Here is an 18,957-nt window from a genome sequence, read left to right on the forward strand (position 1 = left end):
ATCATTCAGAGGATGTTCTCTCGGTAGCGGGCCCAATTAACCCTTGCTAAAGGATGTTCTGGTCCTACCTCACTCAGCTTAAAAGCAAGCTACAAAAGGATCAAACTGCTTCCAAGTTGCTTATGTCCCAGATAAAAGCTCAACATATTTAAAGTAATATAAAAACTCTGGCAGCCTACAATGTAAAATCCAAAAATTACCATGCATTCAAAGAAGGAAATTACAACCCAATAATGGGGGGGCGGGGGGGGGGGAGGAGGTGTGTGTCAACCAACGGAGACCAGAAATGACAGCTAGAATAGTCAAGTACATGAGTACATGAAAACGGCTATTATGAATATACTCCGGATGTTCCGAAAAAAGAGGGGAGCATGAGCATTTTAAAAAACAGAGAATATAAAAATATTAAAATAAAATTTCTAAAGTTTAAAAATATGTCTGAGGTGAAAAATACACTGAATGGGATTAACAGGAGATTAGATACTTCAGGAGAAAAGATTAATGGACTTGAGGACACAGCAATGGAAACTACTCAATTTGGAATACGAAGAGGAAAAAAAGTCTTAAAAAACTGCAAAGAACAGAGCATCAGTGTGCTGTGAGACAATTTAAAGTGGCCTGACATACAGCGGGAGTCCCAGAAAGAAAAGAACGGAGGGGAGAAACAGAAAAAAATAATTGAAGAAATAAAAGCCAAAATTTTTCCACATTTGATGAAAAACACAAAACCATACGTAAATAGCCCCAGAAGAAACATGAAAACAAGAACAAAAAACAAAAAACAGGACACCCAGCTCACATCATAATCAAATTGTTTAAAAATCTAAAACTTAAACACAGCCAGAGAAAAAGAACACATTACATATAGAAGGACAAAGATAAGAATAATAGTCTGCTTGCTGGGCTGGAAATAACAAAAAGATACCACTTATCATCCACTAGACTGGCAAAATTTAAAAAGTTTAAAATTAAGTGTTGGAGATAATGTGAAACAGAGGAAACTGGCAGTGCTGGCAGAGAATAACCTGGTATGGTCGCTGTAGAATATAATTTGGCATTACCCTGTAAAGATGAAGATCCACACCACGTGAGCAAACGACAGCCCTCCTAGATATACAATGTTCATAGCAGCATTGTTTGCAATAGCAAAAACAGAACCAACCAACCAACCCCAAATGCCTATCAACAGAAAAGATAAATTGTGGTCTAGTATAAAACTATACAGCAGTAAAAATGAATGACTCTCGAAAAGTACTAAGTTGAAAAAAAGCAAGTCACAGAAGTAAACATACATTATACCATTTATATAAAATTCAAAACCATAAAACTTAACACTTCTTTTAGGGATACATACATACACTATAAAACTGTAACAAGCAAGAGAATAACAAACATAAAATTCATAATAATAATAACTGAAGAAGTTGAGGGCACATAAGGGACTTCTAAAACGCAGGTAATGTCTCTTTCCTAAGCTGGAGGATGGGTACACAGGTACTTATTATTCTTTATACCTTATATATACATGTTTGTGTATTTTTGTAGGTATAAAATACTTCATTTTTAAAAAGTCGAAAATGCGAAAGACTTGAAAAATGAAGACTATTTAGGTATAACAATAACATTAAGGTAAAAAAGTATACAAAGAAATGTTCAATTCTTTATTGTCTTTCTGTGCCCTATACAATCAATATTAATCTAAAAGGGCCATAATCTTAGTGTGAAAAAAAAACAAACAAATGAGCAGTCTTTAACTGCGTTGACAGAACTCTGAATGTCGAGCACTCTACATTAGACAAGAGTAAGTATTTTAGCCTCTCATGTCTGCTTCTTCATCTCTCATCTGTACTTAGATTTTTCTTTATCTTTGGATTTCCTGGGACTCCTGCTTCGGTCTCTCTTTTTACTCCTTTCTCTTTCATAGGGATCGGTTTGGTATTTGGATTTGTGACTATTACTATAGTGGCCGTCCCTTTCTCGAGATCGGCTACGACTTCGGTTTTGAGGTCGGTCTCTCTTTTCACTCCTTTGTTTTTCCCAACAGCTTTCTTCTTCTTCATAGTGACCAAATCCCATTTCTCTGTAGATATCCTGTTAAAGGAATGAAGAGAGAATTACAAGAGAATCAGTAAAATCACTGTCAATTACTAAAAATTAGACAGGTCTACCATTAGAAAGCAGTGGTAGCACCTCAAACTTGAACACTACCATTAATGCCAAAAATCTTGTAAATTATAAACCAAAATAATTCAGAAAGAGTTTTAACCATTTTTAAAATCAATCTCATTGCTCTGTATCTACTATTTCAGCTGAACTGAAGAATCAGATCCAAAAACAAGGAACTGAAATTGCCCAATTGAAATTAAGACAAGTCTTTAGAGCAAAGACACAATATCAAAAGTTCACCTTTTCACCTCCCGCTTCTGCACTACCCCCCCCCCCCAAAATGTGGAGCCATCACTGTTCTGCAATGAAACTACTAAAATTCCCATAAGAATCCTATAAAAAAGACATCATTTAAATAACACAGCTGGAAGGGGTTTTAGACAAGTTAATCAGTCTAAAAAGAAAAGAAAATAGATACTGCTTACTTTGGTCTGGGCAATTATTTTTAAAGTGTTTATTTTATAATGGCTCCTCTCCCAATCTTCAAATAATCTTCCTTGTTTAGACTAAGCTAATATATATTTTTATTAAAATCATTATTTATGTATTTCTTAAAAATGAGTTAAGACACATTGGAATAATCCATTGCCCTGAAGACAATAAAAATGAGTACATTTAATTCTATTCATAATAAATATTAAGTAGCAGTAGTAATTTTCCCATACAGAGGAGGGCTAATTATAACAATTCTATTTCTGCTTGTAGTCTATCCTTAATTAAAATGAGTATCTCAGCAAGTGGCTGAAATCTAAAAAGATCAGAACCAATGCTCTTTCAAGAGCTAGTTTGTAAAATTCAACTTTCTTAAGCGATTTCTAATAGAAAAGCAAGGTCCTAAGGATTGAACTCCCAACAGTCCCCACTCTATCACCAGAGAAATTAATACAATAGATATAAATGACAAAGTTTAAAATCTAGAGTGATGGATACCCAAGGTTAAAGACTAGGTTTTAAGAAAATGATTCATAATTATTCCATATACTGTCTAGAGACTGTATATTATGCTTGTCATGGTGATTGCAGTATGTGAATGGAGATCTAAATGATTGCTACAATCACAGTGTTTGTGAAATACATTATAAACTGATTCATGATTCCCACACAATCCCAATAGTTTTTATCATTCTATAATAGTCCCAGAAATAGAAGAATGAGTAGGCATTTGGTTTAACCCTTTACCTACTATTTTCTAGCAAAATATGGCATCCTTAGATAAAAGAATTTTTGTGCTTCTTGTTACATATACAAAATATAACTATGGCCTATTCTGTTTGTATACCTAATTTCTGAGTTGGTTGAGACAATAAACTGAAAAATGAAGAGACTGTTAGCTGATGTATAACTCTATAAAATCTTCAGCACATTATTATATGTATAGGCATTTAAACGCTTTGTGTTTAAAATGAGACAGACAGACAGAACTGAGGAAGCCAAAAATCCAAAATGAACTGAAACCTTAAAACCTCACCTACTTGGAGAAGTTTTCAAAGCTATACACGCTTTGAAGTTGGGGGAATCTGGGTTCCAATGGTCTTTGCCATTTACGAGGTGTGTCAAACAAGAAATACTTTTAAGGTTAGATTTATCAGAGAAAGTTTCATAGAGCAATTAAGACTTGAGAGGAGCCTCAAAGAATGAGAGGGTTTGGACTGACTGTGATAAGGCTAATGTAAGCAGTATAGCTGAAAACGGAAAAGCGGGAAGAGCTAGCAATGTGAACTGGGAGAAAAGCTTAGGTGCCTCGGTGGAGCCACGTTGGAGCAGGTCCTCTAAGTACTGGCCAGCACAGGGCTAAGTGCTTTCGGAGTACGATATCATCCCCATTCCGGAAATAAGGTAACAGAGATTCAAGAGATCTGCAGAGGCCGGAGATAATTATTTAACTGATCAGAAAATTGACATATAAAATTGAGAAGGGTGTGATACAGAATAATGAAAAAACACACCCAACTGAATCAAAATAAACATTAAAGTTCCAGCTCTCCCACTAAACTATCAAAGCCCATGGCCTGCAGGGTCAGGATCTAAGGTGAGAGGAATGAATTAGATGAGCTCTAAGGCCTTTCCAGGATGGAATTCAAAAATTCTATCATTTTATGCATTTAAGACATAAGATGATTAAATCAGCATGTGGCTAAAAAGTTAAGAAAAAAAATACCATAAAATGGCCAATTTAAAGCAACCAACTTAACCTAGCCAATGATTTCATGTAAAGCAGTCAAAAAAAGGTCTCGAACTAAAAGCTATCCTTGCTCTGGTCTCTGGTTCTAAATCACAGATTTAGTTAAATCTAAATCATTAAAATAACATTAGAGGATTAAAATGACAGCAAAAATAGAGTCCCGATTTATAAGAACACTGAACACCTATGAAAACCACAGAGGACTGACAACTAGTATGAATACTTCTCAGTCAGGCAACCCGCAGCTGAGTATTCATTTCCTGTAACCCTCGTAAAACTCAAACCTCAACAACACAGTAACCATCTTTGGAATTAAGATATGAGGTGGAAAATTAAATAGAGAAGTTTTCGAATTGAACAGAAAGGTTGTCACTTAAAAAAAAAAACAAAGAGTTTGAAGAAATAAGTTAAAACATTCTTAGTAACTAGGCTCGCCAAACAAAATGCCAACCTGGGAAAATCTGAGCGATACCTGAAAATTACCCAGTACTGAAAATTCAGTTTAATTATTCTATTTTTGAGAATGGCATCAAAAGGATAAACAATCAGAATAATAGAAAAAAATAGGCCTACTGAAATCTTAAATACGGATGCTGTTTTATTAGAAAGAAAATGAGTATAGCTATATTATTAAAGTATAAAATCAAAAAATGTTTGCTTTAACTCATAGATATAGACAATAGATTGGTGATTACTAGAGGGGAAGTGGGTGAGGGTCAAATGTATGGTGACAGATGGAAATTAGACTTTAGGTGGTGAGCACACTAGTGTATATAGGTATCCAATTATCATGCTGTAGACCTGAAACTTATATAATGTGATTGACCAATGTTAAAGACAAAAAAAAAATTGTTTTAATATATTTTGAGGGGAGAAATAAAGTTAGGAAATTAACAATTTTAATTATAATTATAAAATTAACAATTTTATAGTTGACAACGGCCTTAAAATTCTCTAAAAAATACTAACAGTATTCCCTCAAAACAACACTTCTTACTCCATGCCGAATGAAGAGGATATTTGCTACTGTAAAGTTTTAATCAAACAAGATTAAAAAAAATTCATAAAAAGAGAAGGAAATAACAGACTTAAAATGAAGTCAAGGCTTTGGATTTTTTTTAGACCTCTTATACCAGACACACCAATGTGTGTTTATCTCAGGCCCAAATTCACTGATGATTCTATGTGTACAATGCAGGATAAGGAGCTGTGGCCTCATGGGATGGGGCCAAGAATTAAGAGTTTTTAGTGGAAAATATACTAATATTCATAGAAATGTGATACAGTTACCAATAAAAAAGCTTGGGATAATCTTAGGCTAAATAAATATAGTACAGAAACTAAAAGGGACATGTTCCTATTAGAGCAGCAGTCCCCAATCTTTTTGGCTTCTGTGAGCATCTAGTGCCTGATGATCTGAGGTGGAGCTGAGGCGGTGATACAAAAAATGCATATGAAGCTTCATTCGCCTACCTGCCCACTGCTCACCTCCTGCTGTGAGGCTGGGTTCCTAACAGGCCACCGACTGGTACTGATCCGTACCCCAGGGATCGGGGACCCCTATGTTAGGTTACAGTGGAATATTATACTATGGGACAAATGATATTAGAACAACAAAAGGATTCTGGAGGAAAAACTGACAGGAATATATCCCAGGTAAGAAGAGCAGCATTAGAATCGTGAGGACCACAAGTCTGAATAGTGCTTCCACTATTTATTAGCTGTGTAAAACTATGGGAAAGCTGCTCCTTTTGTTTTCACTTTCTTTGTTGTGAACTGGGGGCGATCATATTCACCTAGAATTGTAAAGATCCTGAAGATGTTAGCTATCGCTGATTGGTGTGCAGATTACTTGAAGGATTAACAAAGGTGTAAGTTAAAAACTGAGGACAGGGCATGAAATGATGGCAATCTTTAAATAGCTAAAGGGCTGTGGAAAGAAGAGAGGTTATGCCTTTGCTGGATATCGGCAAGCAGAAGGAAAATAAGCTATCTAGAAAACAGGGAGGTAAGAATATAAAATGTATACTTGCTGAAATTTTTTTTTTAACGAAGAATAAAACACATGAAATGGTTATCTACAGGGGGGGAGAAAAAGTGGAAGGGACAGGGATACAAGTTTGGTCTTCGGTACCATTTTGTAGATTTTACTGTGGAAGCATATAAATGATTTTTTAAACTACAAAACAAAAAATGTTTAAAGCAACACTTAAACATCAAGAAGAAATTACCTGACATTTGAATCCAGTTCATGGGATTGCCACAAACAGAACCTACTCTGATTTAAAACACAGTAATTTGACTGTAACAGTAAAATAGTAACAGCCAGTGTAGAAAATGATTGCACACATTTTTTTTTCACTTAATCTAACAACATGCCCGTGAGATAAGAATTATCTCAATTTCACAGAGGAGGAAACTGTGGCTCAGAAAGTAAAATAACCTACTGAGGTCACAGGAATGTCTAGCAGTGTGGAAATTTAAATCTAGCTTTTCTGACAGCAAATCCTTTACTCTACCAATCACACTGTATAAATCTCTCTCCATCTCCCTGTCTCTGTTTGATATTCTCACTGTCTCACGTTCCTTCTCACCTTTGCCTGCTGAAACCCTCCTACTCCACCAGTGCCCAGAGCAAATGTCCTCAGGGGGCAAAACAAAAGCAAGAAGCTATAATGTAATTTGCTGTTCATTTAACTGGGAGCCCAGATGCAGGCTGAACACGATATCTCCTCTTTATGCTCAATTTTCTTTCAGGAATTTTTATTATCATTGTCATATAAAATATATGGTTCAGGAAAGTTTTGGGGATGATCAAATTAATTATGAGTGCTGTTTTTATTTCATATACACAATATGGAAGGGAATAAATGTTTTATAGGTCCTAAAACTTCAAGAGCTGTAAATGCTGTACATAATAGTTATAGATAAAATGGTGAATGAGAAGAACTTTTTTTTTTAAGCATAACCGTTTTTGAGGGGAATAAATGAGTGTCCACAGGTATGGAAATCATTTGCTTTATAAGGTGGAACTATATGATATATTAAGTTACTTTGAAAATTGTCTTTTATACTTTGTGATTTATATTCTTGAAAAATAAAGTTCTTTACCCTGGTGAAACCATTCTATGTTTTAGATTCTTAAATCTAAAACCCGTCCCTGTTCAGTACTCTACCCTTACTCCCTAAGTTACGTCACTACGATGTAACACACAAAGTCTGGACACCAGAAGTACCTGATTAGTATTTTTGATTGGCATGTAGTCCTCGTCTTCTTTTTCTTCGGAGCAGTGACGGGTTTTCTTCTTATGCTTTTTACTTGTGTGTGAGTGGCTTGATTTTGAGTCCTCTGCCTCCTCATCTAGTATAAGATCATATTTTGCACTGCAGCAACTAGTCAAGGACAAACGTGAGAACTGGCACTGCCAGCACATCAAAACATGAGAATCTGGCGAACAACGGAGACCGTGAGGCTAAAGGTAACTTTTGAAAGCAAAAAGCATCTTGCATAGTTTATTTCTAAAACAAAACTAACTCATTACAGTCAGAAAAAATAGAAAAAACCCTGATTGTATATAAGCAGTTAACAACTGGTAATTGAGCAATAAATGGAGGAGAAAAAACTGTATTTACAAATGAAAACATAAGTAGCTAAAAAATAAGGAAACATATTTGTCTATAATTAAAAAACTTAAAAGAAAAGGCACATGTTTAACTAGAAAAAACTGAGATATTACAAACTCCAATGCCAGAGAAGCTTTTCAAGATAAAAGGTGGCTCTTCTTTTGAAGTGTAAAAGTTAGTTCAATCCTATAGGAGGAAATTTAACAATGCATGTCAACAATTAGCATGTTTAAATTCAAATAAAAAGTTATAAATAACTAAAATAAGTTCAATGAACAAAGGTATACATAACGGGATTATTTTTAATAACAGACACTGGGAACAACAAAAAGCCTAGTAATAAATATATACTTAAATATATTACATAGTACTTCAACATGTAATATATTTACATGTAATATATTTACATGTAATATATTATTTAAAAAGAAGATATTAACAATGATAAATGAATGCTATAAAAAAACCATGGAAGGTATTTATGAAAAATTAAAGATGAAAAAAACTGTATATACCATACGATGGTCACAACTTTACCAAACTTTATAGAAGATCAAGGCTTGAAAAGAACAAGGAGAAATAAATATCATTTGTCTAGATGGTAGAACTTGAGTGAATCCTTTTTTAACTTCCTTCACATGTTATAAAAATTGTGATATGTTTTAATTCAGAGATTAGTATTTTATCTAATATACTATTATGCCTTAAAATAAAAGAAAATGTATAACTACTACAACCGCTGCTAAAAATAATCTCGACTTCTAAAGAAGATTTTGAGGAAGGCTGACAAAGGCAAGAAGAGTGGTTTTCAAAAGAAAGCTTATGAGGAAGCTATTTTGGTGGCATGTGGGACAAGAGTAATCGCAGACACTTCCCTCGGAGTTTCATGTCTGTTTTCACAATGCCACAGTCTATGCTCTCCTCGGGGATGACTCACTTCTACCTAAGATTAAACAGGAAAACGCGCACCTTTCCACTTTTCGTACGATGGCTAAAGATGACTAGTTAGCCTGCGCCATCCTATTAGTTCTAACTTCTATTCTCCTTCATACTGGCACACTGTTCCCAGGGCGCCTTCTGGATCTTTTCCTTTCTCGGACGAATTCAATGGCCCTTGCCTATGATTTCAGCTCAGTGTGTTGCTTTACACATGCTTCTCCCTCTGTCCAAAATACTTCAGAGAAGTATTTTTCAAACCGCTGATCATAACCCATCAATGGGGCACAAAATCCATTTAATGGGGCACAGCCGGCATGTTTTAATAACAGAATAGAGAACAGAGAGCATGGCACCTAAAAAAAACACTATGACATTTTTGTTTCAATTATGTGTGCATGTGAATGATCACATTTGGGTTGTGCTGGGTCCAGACGTAAACTATTTCTTGAATGACGAATCAGTTAAAGAAAACACCACCCGACCTCATCTCTCCTCTCCCCATATTCAAGCAGCAGCTTTTATGTTACTTCCTTTAGTGCTACTTGAGGGTGCTCCCTGACCCCTCTCCTCTACTAAAAATGCCATATCCCCTAAATGCACTTATTTGCAATGCTCCACAGATGTATTTAATCTGCGGTAATTATTTAATGTCTGTTTTTCCCCAAACTCCAACAATAAAACATAAAGTCTCTGTGGGCAGGGCTATGTTTCACTGCTAAACAAAATATGTAACAGATACTAAGTCTTTGTTGATTAGGTAATAATCAACGAATACCACCAAGACACTTGTTACATCATCTACTGACATCTACTCACCAATACAACTGGCACTTCTAGAAGATTTAAAATCTCTCCAAAATAATTTACATGAAACATAAATTTGTGATCTCCCTGACCTCTTTTCCCCCGATTTCTTCCCTGAGGTCTAGTCTGGCCAAGTTAAACTTGCCTCTCCTTCTACTTATCTTTTTTTTTAATTTTATTAGCAGTCTGCATTTATTGCAATTTCACTTTCTCTCAAGATCCATAAAGAATATCCCTACCATACCTTTCTAACTGACTTACGACAATTTGTCTGCACATTAGGTTATCCTATCCTCTGAATCTCCTTTCCTTGCCCTAGTAACAAAGGAACATAATATGTAATGTGGAAAAAAAATACATATTTATCTTACACATTATAAACACATGGTATATCCCTCTATTATTGTACCTGAGATTATAAATGCCTCGCTAAAATGAAGCATATCAATTACCAAGAACATAAAGACGATCCTGCTGGGTCAGACACATGAATTTCTTTTTCCTTGTTCAATATTCTATTTGAGAATAACTAACAGTGGTTTCCACCAGGACCTGTCTGTCTTCGCCATCAACTTCAAAGGACTAAAAGCAGGCACTGTTAAATACAGCCAAAGGTGGTTCTTTATAGTTAAATTAATTAAAACTAAACAAAAATTTAAATTCAATTCCTCGGTCCATCTCACATGCCCAATAGTCACATGTGGTTAGTAGCTACATGGGACAGGGGGTAGAACACTTCCATCACTGCAGAAAGTCCTACTGGATAGTACTGGGCTAGAGATTTATTCTCAAACATGCCTAGTTTCTTTTCTTCACTCTTAATAATCTATCGTCTTGAATTTAAAACACTGCAATACTATGTACTCTTTCTTGTCAGCCTTTAAGTTCCTCTGTAAAGGAAAGACATCTACTTTATACTCTATGACTGTGCTTCCTTTTATTTGTCCTACACACTCCCCTTCTTCGAGTAACTACTGGTTATACTAAATTTGATTTCAAAGATCTGATAAATAAATCTCAAGTATATTCCATCCATACCTTTTATGATTTTAAGATTTCGATCATATCCCTTCTAATGTTCATCTTTTCAGACTAAATCTTAGCTTATTATTTGGTCTGTATGCATGCGAAAGCCTCTTCTAATTGATTACATCAGTATATTGTAGACTTATCCAGCTCTAACACCTTACAATGCTTTACGTATTGCAGACAGTCAACATATTTTTTAAAATGAGTATATAACAGGTCAACCTGATATTCATCTTTCCTTGATAACTACTTGGAAATGTCTATATAGTATGGGAAAAGAGAATCCCTAAACCACCAACAGAAACTAAAAAACAAAGAAGCCATTTACAGAAAGAATTTCAAAAGAAATAACCTTTGCAATGTGTAGAATGATGGATTTATGAGAACATCAATGAAAAAATTAAAATGACGTAATACAAACAGTATGTTTCATTGCTTCTTATTTGTCTCACCCTAAAACTTGGAAAAACCTAAATTAAATGGTCATGTCAATAGATTTATTTTTAATTCTCTAAGAGTCAACTCTTGCATACAACAGGAGTCCAACAAGTATTTGTTGCTAGACTGACAATGAATTAAACAGAAAGAAGCAACCTAATCATATAAAAGATCAACAGGACTTTGTTGTCTAGTTACGCACTATCTCCAAAGAAGTTAAGGGGTTAGCACAAGGATTCTGCTTAGCTATAATAAATTTCTGACTATGAGGAATTTAAAACATTACAATTATATGAAGAAAATACGAATCTTACCTGATGATCTTTTGAGAAGTGTCAGCCTTAACCTAAGAGTAGGGAGGGAAAGAATTAGGACAATCCTAACTTTCTCTCCATAACAAAGAATATACTGAAAACGCAAAGTATATATAAGACAGTGAAAAGAGATAAACATAAACTAAATAATTCCTTCGCAAACCATCTGGATTCAGGAACCTTGTCTTCTACAGCCTTTGTGGCTTTTTACAGTACTCTGCACAGAGCAGATGGTCGGCACATATTGACTAACTGGTTCTTGTGAAGGATACTCTTGTTTGGGTTTTACTTTATCTTTCAGAACCAAATTAGATGGTTGATTCTGTTCCTTTTCATACTCCTTGAAATCATTCTTGGTATATTTTCCACCTATTTATTTAAAAAAGAAAAAATAACTTAGTAAGAAAAGTCACCTTCTTAATCAAGAACAAAAATTATTTCATAAAAGAGATAATATATCAGAGCTATTTTGTAAGTGGCATATGTATCAGGGGATAGAAAAAGGCTGAGAAGAAAATAGAAGAATCATAATTATTCATTATCTATTACTATTTTAACTGAAATCAGAGATACATTTTGCAAGGTGGCCATATGCTGCCACCTAGTGAAATATGTGAATATTACAATACCAAATTTTGAATCCTAAACTATACAGGGCATACATTCGCCCACTGGAAAATAGTGCGATGTTTAAGAAGAGTCATTACATCCATGAGAACATTAGGTCCAAAGGAAGTTGAGGGTTTGGGACCTGAGTCTCAGATCTGAGAGGCTTATAAGTTTGGAATAAGTGAGGCTTTAAAGACTTCTGGTATGTCAAAGGAGACAATGCCCAAAATCTCAAAAGAGCACCAAGCAGATAGGGGACAGCAGGGTATGTTTGCTAAGGGATGTGCGAGGAGAAGGTTGGTTAGCACACCAAAGAAAAACTGTCTCTGCTTTGAAATTCTTGCTTAAGAGCACCTTTGTTCCTCTCAAGTGCCAAAAATGAAATGAACAATCCCTTCGGAAAAACAGGACTTCCTGTTATAGCCTGACTGGCCCACAGTGGCAGGGCCGAGAAAGGAGAGAATGCAATGCAGTCTCTCTGCTCTCAAGCCCAGTCTCCTACCAGGTGAGAATCCAGTTCCACTCATGTCCCAGACCTGCCTTTCCCATCCCCTCCACTAGCATGAAGAAACGCCAGTGCGAGGGCTTCCTACAGAAAGGTCCAAGATTGAATGTACAGGTAAAGTAAGCTGGAGGTATGCAGAAAGGTGTTTTGATTGTGAATCCTGTATATTCCTTAACTGTTGTCAGGGTATTTAAACAAAAGGAAAAAAATAGGAATGGAAAAAGAATGGTAAGCATCCAAAACAAGATAAATCTGGTAATTCAGGGTTCTTGAAAGAAATGATCAGTAGACAATGTTTCACATAAATGTAAATAGACAACTGTAAGAGTTAAAACACTGGTAACTGTAACAAATGGGTATCACTTCATCACTGAAAAAAGATTTGCCATATGCTTGTCATTAGGAGTGTCAGTAGAGATGAAGCAGTTATGGTATAATAAAAAGGGCAACTGATTAAAAAGCAAGAAGTTTGCATTCAAATTCTGACTGTAGTGAGGTCTTAGGTAAGATAGTCATTTCTCTGACACTCATTCTCTTAATTTATAAACTGAAATAATACTATTTTTCACAGAGCTGTTGGAATCATTAAATAAGGCTATAAGGAAAAGTACTTAGTATTGGGAATGGACGTAGTTATACATTCAATTTATTAAATGTGAATCCATAATATATAAAATTATCTTGAAATTAACTGAGATTAACAACAAACTATATGTGAAACGAAACATGTGTCTCCTATGTAACACTTTATTTTAGAAAAAAACAAGAGATTCACTTAAAAGTCATCTGGTAAATAAACTACATTGAAATTTCTCAGGAAGGCAGTATCATTTCTTCAGTGAGTGGACAGGTTAGAAAGAAGACAGAATTGAGAAAGAAAAAAAAAACAGATTTAGGGCCCGTTTAAATCATCAGTTTATGTGACCCTGGGTAAATCACTTCACAAGATTATGCTTCAGGTTCTTTCCCTGTAATGAGGAATTATAATAATACTTATTTCATATATATTTCAAATGATGAAATTAAATTAGCTCTCTGAGGAAACAGTCCCACAGAAGAGCTAGTTGGCAGCATTACTGGATCAGAATATACTGCATTAGACCAGCAGCTCATCTATAGTTCCTGAATATATATATTTGATTCTTTCGTTCACCTAACTGCAAATATCACATGTGAAAACCATACTGTCTTAGTGCCTCAATTTAGTTTTCATATGTCTCTCAAAGTAGATAGGAGTGTCTAAATCTAGTCATGCGTTCTACTAGTAAAAAGGCTTTGTGGGAGAAATTAATAACAGTACAAGGGGGAAAACAGCACAGGGAACCCCAATCCAGGTCACTTTCTCCTACCATAGAGAACATGGCTTCCATCAGGCCTGCCTTCCTGTTCTAGCCATTAGTAATTTCACCCTCCTCTGAACTCCTGTAAGGTAACACAATCTAACAAGCAATTCAGCTCGTCACTCCCAGGTAGTGCTTTCTATTTTTTCCTCTTAAAAAAAAAAATTCATAAAATTTATGAGAAATAAAAAACGTTATAGAAAAAAAGAGTACTCCTAGCACTACATGGTACATAATGGCCAAAGTGAAATCTTTGAAAAACACTGCATCAAAACTCAAAAACCCATGGTATTTCAGCATACTACAGATTCGACCTGAAGTCTGACATGTCATTATCAGGAATTTATTTGACATATGTATATGTTAATGTATATGGAATGTCATGTGTATGGGAATAGTATAAAGTACATGGAGGAATAAATAATTAGAAACTTGACTGTCCATTAATAGGACCGGTTCAATAAATTATGATACATACATTTAACAGAACACTGTGCAGCCACTGAAAAGAATGAGCTGCCATTTTAGATACTAATATGAACAATGCGAGATACAGAAACAGTAGATATAGCCTGCATCCATTTGTTTCCTTTCCTAAAATAGAAAAAATATGTGTAGATAGAAAATATATTTTTTTCTTTTTTTAAAGGAGAAAACTATATATAAAGTATATATGAGAAAAGACATGAAAGGAGATTCTAAACAAAAATAAATATGCATATATGTATGTATATTCAAAGAATGTATGTGGGAGATTATAAGAGAAACAGGTCACGGTGGTTAACTCTGGAAAGAGAAACTGAGTAGAAACTGAGAAATTGAGCAGGAGTGGAAGGGAGACTGTTTCTCACCACATATTCATGGATCTTTCAATTTTGAACCATATGACAACTAAAACAAACTTTACAGAAAAAAATTAAGAGTTTTACTTCTAGAAGAACCCAAACACAGCATCATTATAATTACTTTGGAAACATATCATGTCTGCAGCAGGTAATTACAAGTATATTATAACACAGTCAAACACAGGAAACATATTCATTATCAGTTTAAAATACATGTATAAAAATACACACACACACCTCTTTATCTTAGATTCTAGATAGCAGCTATACGAAACCACAAATGGCAGGAGTTACATCAATGAACATTTCTGCTAATTAAAAGCACTAAGTCAAAACGCGCGCACACACAGACACGCACACACACGTGCACACACACAGGCATGCAAAGCAAAACAGAAACAAACAAAAATGAAGCCACGTACCTTTCCCTTTCCATTTAACCTTTGCAACAGACTGGCTAAAATCCACATGTATTCTTCTGTCATCTATAAGTACATTGTCCATTTTGAAGAATGCTTTCTCACAATCTTCTTCCTAATAGTAATTATAAAAACTTAAGCATAAATCTTTATGGATAAGATTTCTGTAGCTAGAACACATACTGAAAATGTAATAAATGTGTTGTCACTAAAATAAATATTTGAACACTTATTATGTACCAAATGCTGTTAAATGCTTTTCATCTATTACCTCAATTAACTCTGTTAAAAACCATGAGTTATTGTCTCCATTTTCTCAAAGAGAAAAGAAAAGTTTAGAAAGGTATAGAAGTTGCCAAAGGTTACACAGTTGTCAAGAGTGAGGCCAAGATTTGAACTGAGACCATCCAGTTGCAGTGGATGTACATATTTTTAACAATTGTAAGAATTGGTAAGAATCCCTTTTAGTCAAAACCCAAAAATATCCTGAAAATTGAAAGTTGTTTTTATAAATTTGGTGTTAAAACCATTTTATAGCAAAACCTGACCTAATGGGAGGCTATGGCTTTAATTTATTCCACTTAGTATGAATATTCATACTAAGAAATATTTTTGTTTTTGATTATGGAATGTTGACCCAGAGGAGTATTATAAAATTCACAGATGTGTTTGTGCGTGCACATGCACACAGAATTATTACAATGAAATACCATATGTCAATGAAAATTCACAAAAAAAGTAAAAAGCTATATGCAGTAACACGTATAATCTTACAAATATAACACTGAGCAAATGAAGCTAGCCACTATGCGTTTACATTTATATCAAGTTTAAAATTAGACAAAATCTAATATGATGTCAGAAATAGGGGTTATTTTATGAAGAGGACACAAGGAGGGCCTGTGGGATCCTGGTCATTTTTTCCTGCTAATGTTTTATTTCTTAACTTGGGTGGTGGTTCACCTGGGCGTGTTAACTGGTAACTCATCAAACTGTCCACTCATGAGCTTCTGCGTTTTACTCTTCAGTTAAAAAATTTTTTGGATCAGATTATCCAAAACATAGAGAACTTGCCTAACATGAAAAAAATACAGACTAAGTGATGAACACTTATAAAGACGCTACCAGCCATGAGAATTATGAAACAGAATAATGTAGCTTAATCCGGTTTTCAAGAAATGAGAAAGGCCACAAAAGTTCCACCTCAAAAACAGAAAGGCTGAATCATAATAAAGAACTCATAGATTCTGTCATCACCCTATGTTTTGGAGTTGAATGAACTACATAATCATGGAAAATGGCATATCTACAGAAGACTGAGAAACATAGGCAGTCAATAGTCTACATGCTATAAATGAAATGAAATTATATTTGTGAGTAAATAAATGATATATCCTATAGTGTCAATGATGGAATGACACTGTTAAGTCTACAAAAAGTTATTGATGGAAAGTCAAAGGTAGAGATCTCCTTTTAGTTAGCACCACTACACTTTGTAGATATTAGTTTTGGTACACCTCACAGTATCTAGGTAAAATTTGTTAGGTGTTTGTCTTCCCAAGCCTCTACTCATCTTGCACTCCTAGGATTTATCGCAGTGCCTGAAATATAGAAGGTGTTTGGTAAATGCTTCGGAATAACCATAACTTAGAATGAGCTACTAATGGACACAAATAAGTCCAAAGCTGCATAAAGAAATAGTGGCTAAAAGTAATGAGAACTCAGTCAGACATATCTAAGTTCAAATCCCAACCATGACATTGACAAGGTACATGATTTTAAATAAGTCATGTTACTATATACTTATTGGGAAGAGGAGGACAGTACCTATCTCAAAAGAGTTGTGAAGATTAAATGCATGTCAACTAGCCTAATGCCTAGCACAAAGAAACTTATTTAAGCAACCTAAACCGTCATTATTATCATGGATCTAGAAGGTACCATTGAATCCAACACTCAAGTTTTTTTTACTAGGAAGTTAACACTCAGCAAGAAGAGTCCTAAATAAACTGCCAAATATCATATAATAGCTGATTGGTGACAGAGGTCGAATTAATATTTATAATAACACCCAGTCCAGTTTTCTTTCTATTATTAAATGATGTATCTCCCTAAATAACACTGAAAAACCATTTACAGAATATGAATGACTTTACCTAAAACTTTAAAGTTTTAAAGATACAGTAATGCAGATTGCACCTGAACCTAAAGATACATATATTAACATGAACAGATGTTGAATTTATCCCCTATTTGAATATAATAGTCATTTTTCTTAGTTGCCTAAAGAAAGGGCACAGTAATTTTCAAATCTTAAAGACTAGAAAAAGGTTCTATAGTTCTTCGCATTTTAATACCATGAGAATAAAATAAATACCAAATTTCACATGTCTGTATTATGCCTTACCTTTTCAAATTCAATGAAAGCATAACAGAGGGATTCTCCAGTCTTCCAATCCCGGATAACTTCGCAACTGAAAGTTGGAAAAAGTGACATTAAAAAAAAAGCATTCACTCTCATTCTTTGAAACTGAAGAACAAAATGACAGTTATTAAAAGGCAAAGTTAAACTCACAGAATTATATATCTCCAAATTTTTTCAATAATAATTATTTTTTTAAAAATTGTTCATCAGTCTAGTAACTACATTACCTAATTCTACTCTAAATGACCTGTCTAGGCCTACAGTCCTAAATTCCCAAAGCACTAAAGAAGAGTAAGAGAAAAATACTTAATTTTCTTGTGACAAATGTAAACTACTGCTAAAAAAAATTTTTTTTAATCATAATTCACTTCTAGTCCAGATGTAGATAAATTATAGAATGTTGCAATAGACTATGCACATTCACACACATATACATGTTCGGTAAGTTATTATGCTTTTACTATGAGTCAAACTCAAATTTAGCCCTGCAAGTATAGCTATCATACAGAGCTAATTCATCTTAACCACAAGTGAAAAGGTAAATAAGATAGTGTTGAAACTAGCTGGCTTGTCCCTTTCCTCACGTGTCCTAAATCTATTTTTTAACATAAAGTGAAACAGGAAAATAAAACATGGTGAGAAAAAGGAAAAGTAATCACATTATAGCACATGGTTCAGCTGTTACAAGGCTTATGTAAACATTGAAATGTAAATACTGAACAATGACCTAACCAAAATTATGACACGACCAAAGCAGTAGGAGGAAAGATTGAACCCAGAAGGTCAGTAATAGAGGTAAATCTCACACTCCCTAGCAGGGAGTCAGCATATGATGTCTAAAACTGAAAAATAAGAAGTAGCAGTACGGGAGTATTTTTTTTATAAATCTGATATATTGTAAGTGGATGGAAGAGTTGATTAAAAAAAAAAAGAGTCGGGTAGCCATTTATAAAAAGATTTTTCTTTCAACAGAAAGAATCAAGAATGGCTTCATGAAAAAAAATACACAAAATGAAATTCTAAATATAAAATAATTAATTTTAAAATATTCCCCTTTCTCACAGAAATACTACCTGTTAGGTCACAGGAAAGGGCCAGCCAGATGCCTACTTGGAGGCTTCAGAGCTTGATATCGGAATTTGGACAAGGGCCCCAACCCTAAAGCCCTGGCCCAACGCCCTAATCTGCCACTGCCCTAATCTGGATGCTCAACTGACACTCCCCATTCTATACCCTACCCCCGCATAACCCTACAAAAACTACGCCAGTCCCAGGGCGCGACTTCTCTGGCCCCTCTCCTCTCTGGACCAGAGAACCT

General features: G+C 34.6%; 1 protein-coding gene across 1 annotated transcript in view; it reads right to left on the reverse strand.

The window, feature by feature from the left end:
• Positions 1 to 1,283: 1,283 nt before the first annotated feature.
• Positions 1,284 to 18,957, reverse strand: part of PPIL4 (peptidylprolyl isomerase like 4) — a 30,970-nt gene continuing 13,296 nt past the window's right edge. The window contains exons 9-13 of the mRNA XM_016160157.2: positions 17,622 to 17,688; positions 15,218 to 15,329; positions 11,769 to 11,865; positions 7,585 to 7,732; positions 1,284 to 2,091 (exon numbers count right to left, since the gene is read on the reverse strand). Of these exons, the coding sequence (XP_016015643.1) occupies positions 1,840 to 2,091; positions 7,585 to 7,732; positions 11,769 to 11,865; positions 15,218 to 15,329; positions 17,622 to 17,688 (676 nt within the window). The 3' untranslated portion in view covers positions 1,284 to 1,839. The remainder of the gene's footprint in view (positions 2,092 to 7,584; positions 7,733 to 11,768; positions 11,866 to 15,217; positions 15,330 to 17,621; positions 17,689 to 18,957) is intronic.

Source organism: Rousettus aegyptiacus, unplaced genomic scaffold (genome assembly GCF_014176215.1).
Source record: "Rousettus aegyptiacus isolate mRouAeg1 unplaced genomic scaffold, mRouAeg1.p scaffold_m13_p_1, whole genome shotgun sequence".
Taxonomy (NCBI): Eukaryota; Metazoa; Chordata; class Mammalia; order Chiroptera; family Pteropodidae; genus Rousettus; species Rousettus aegyptiacus.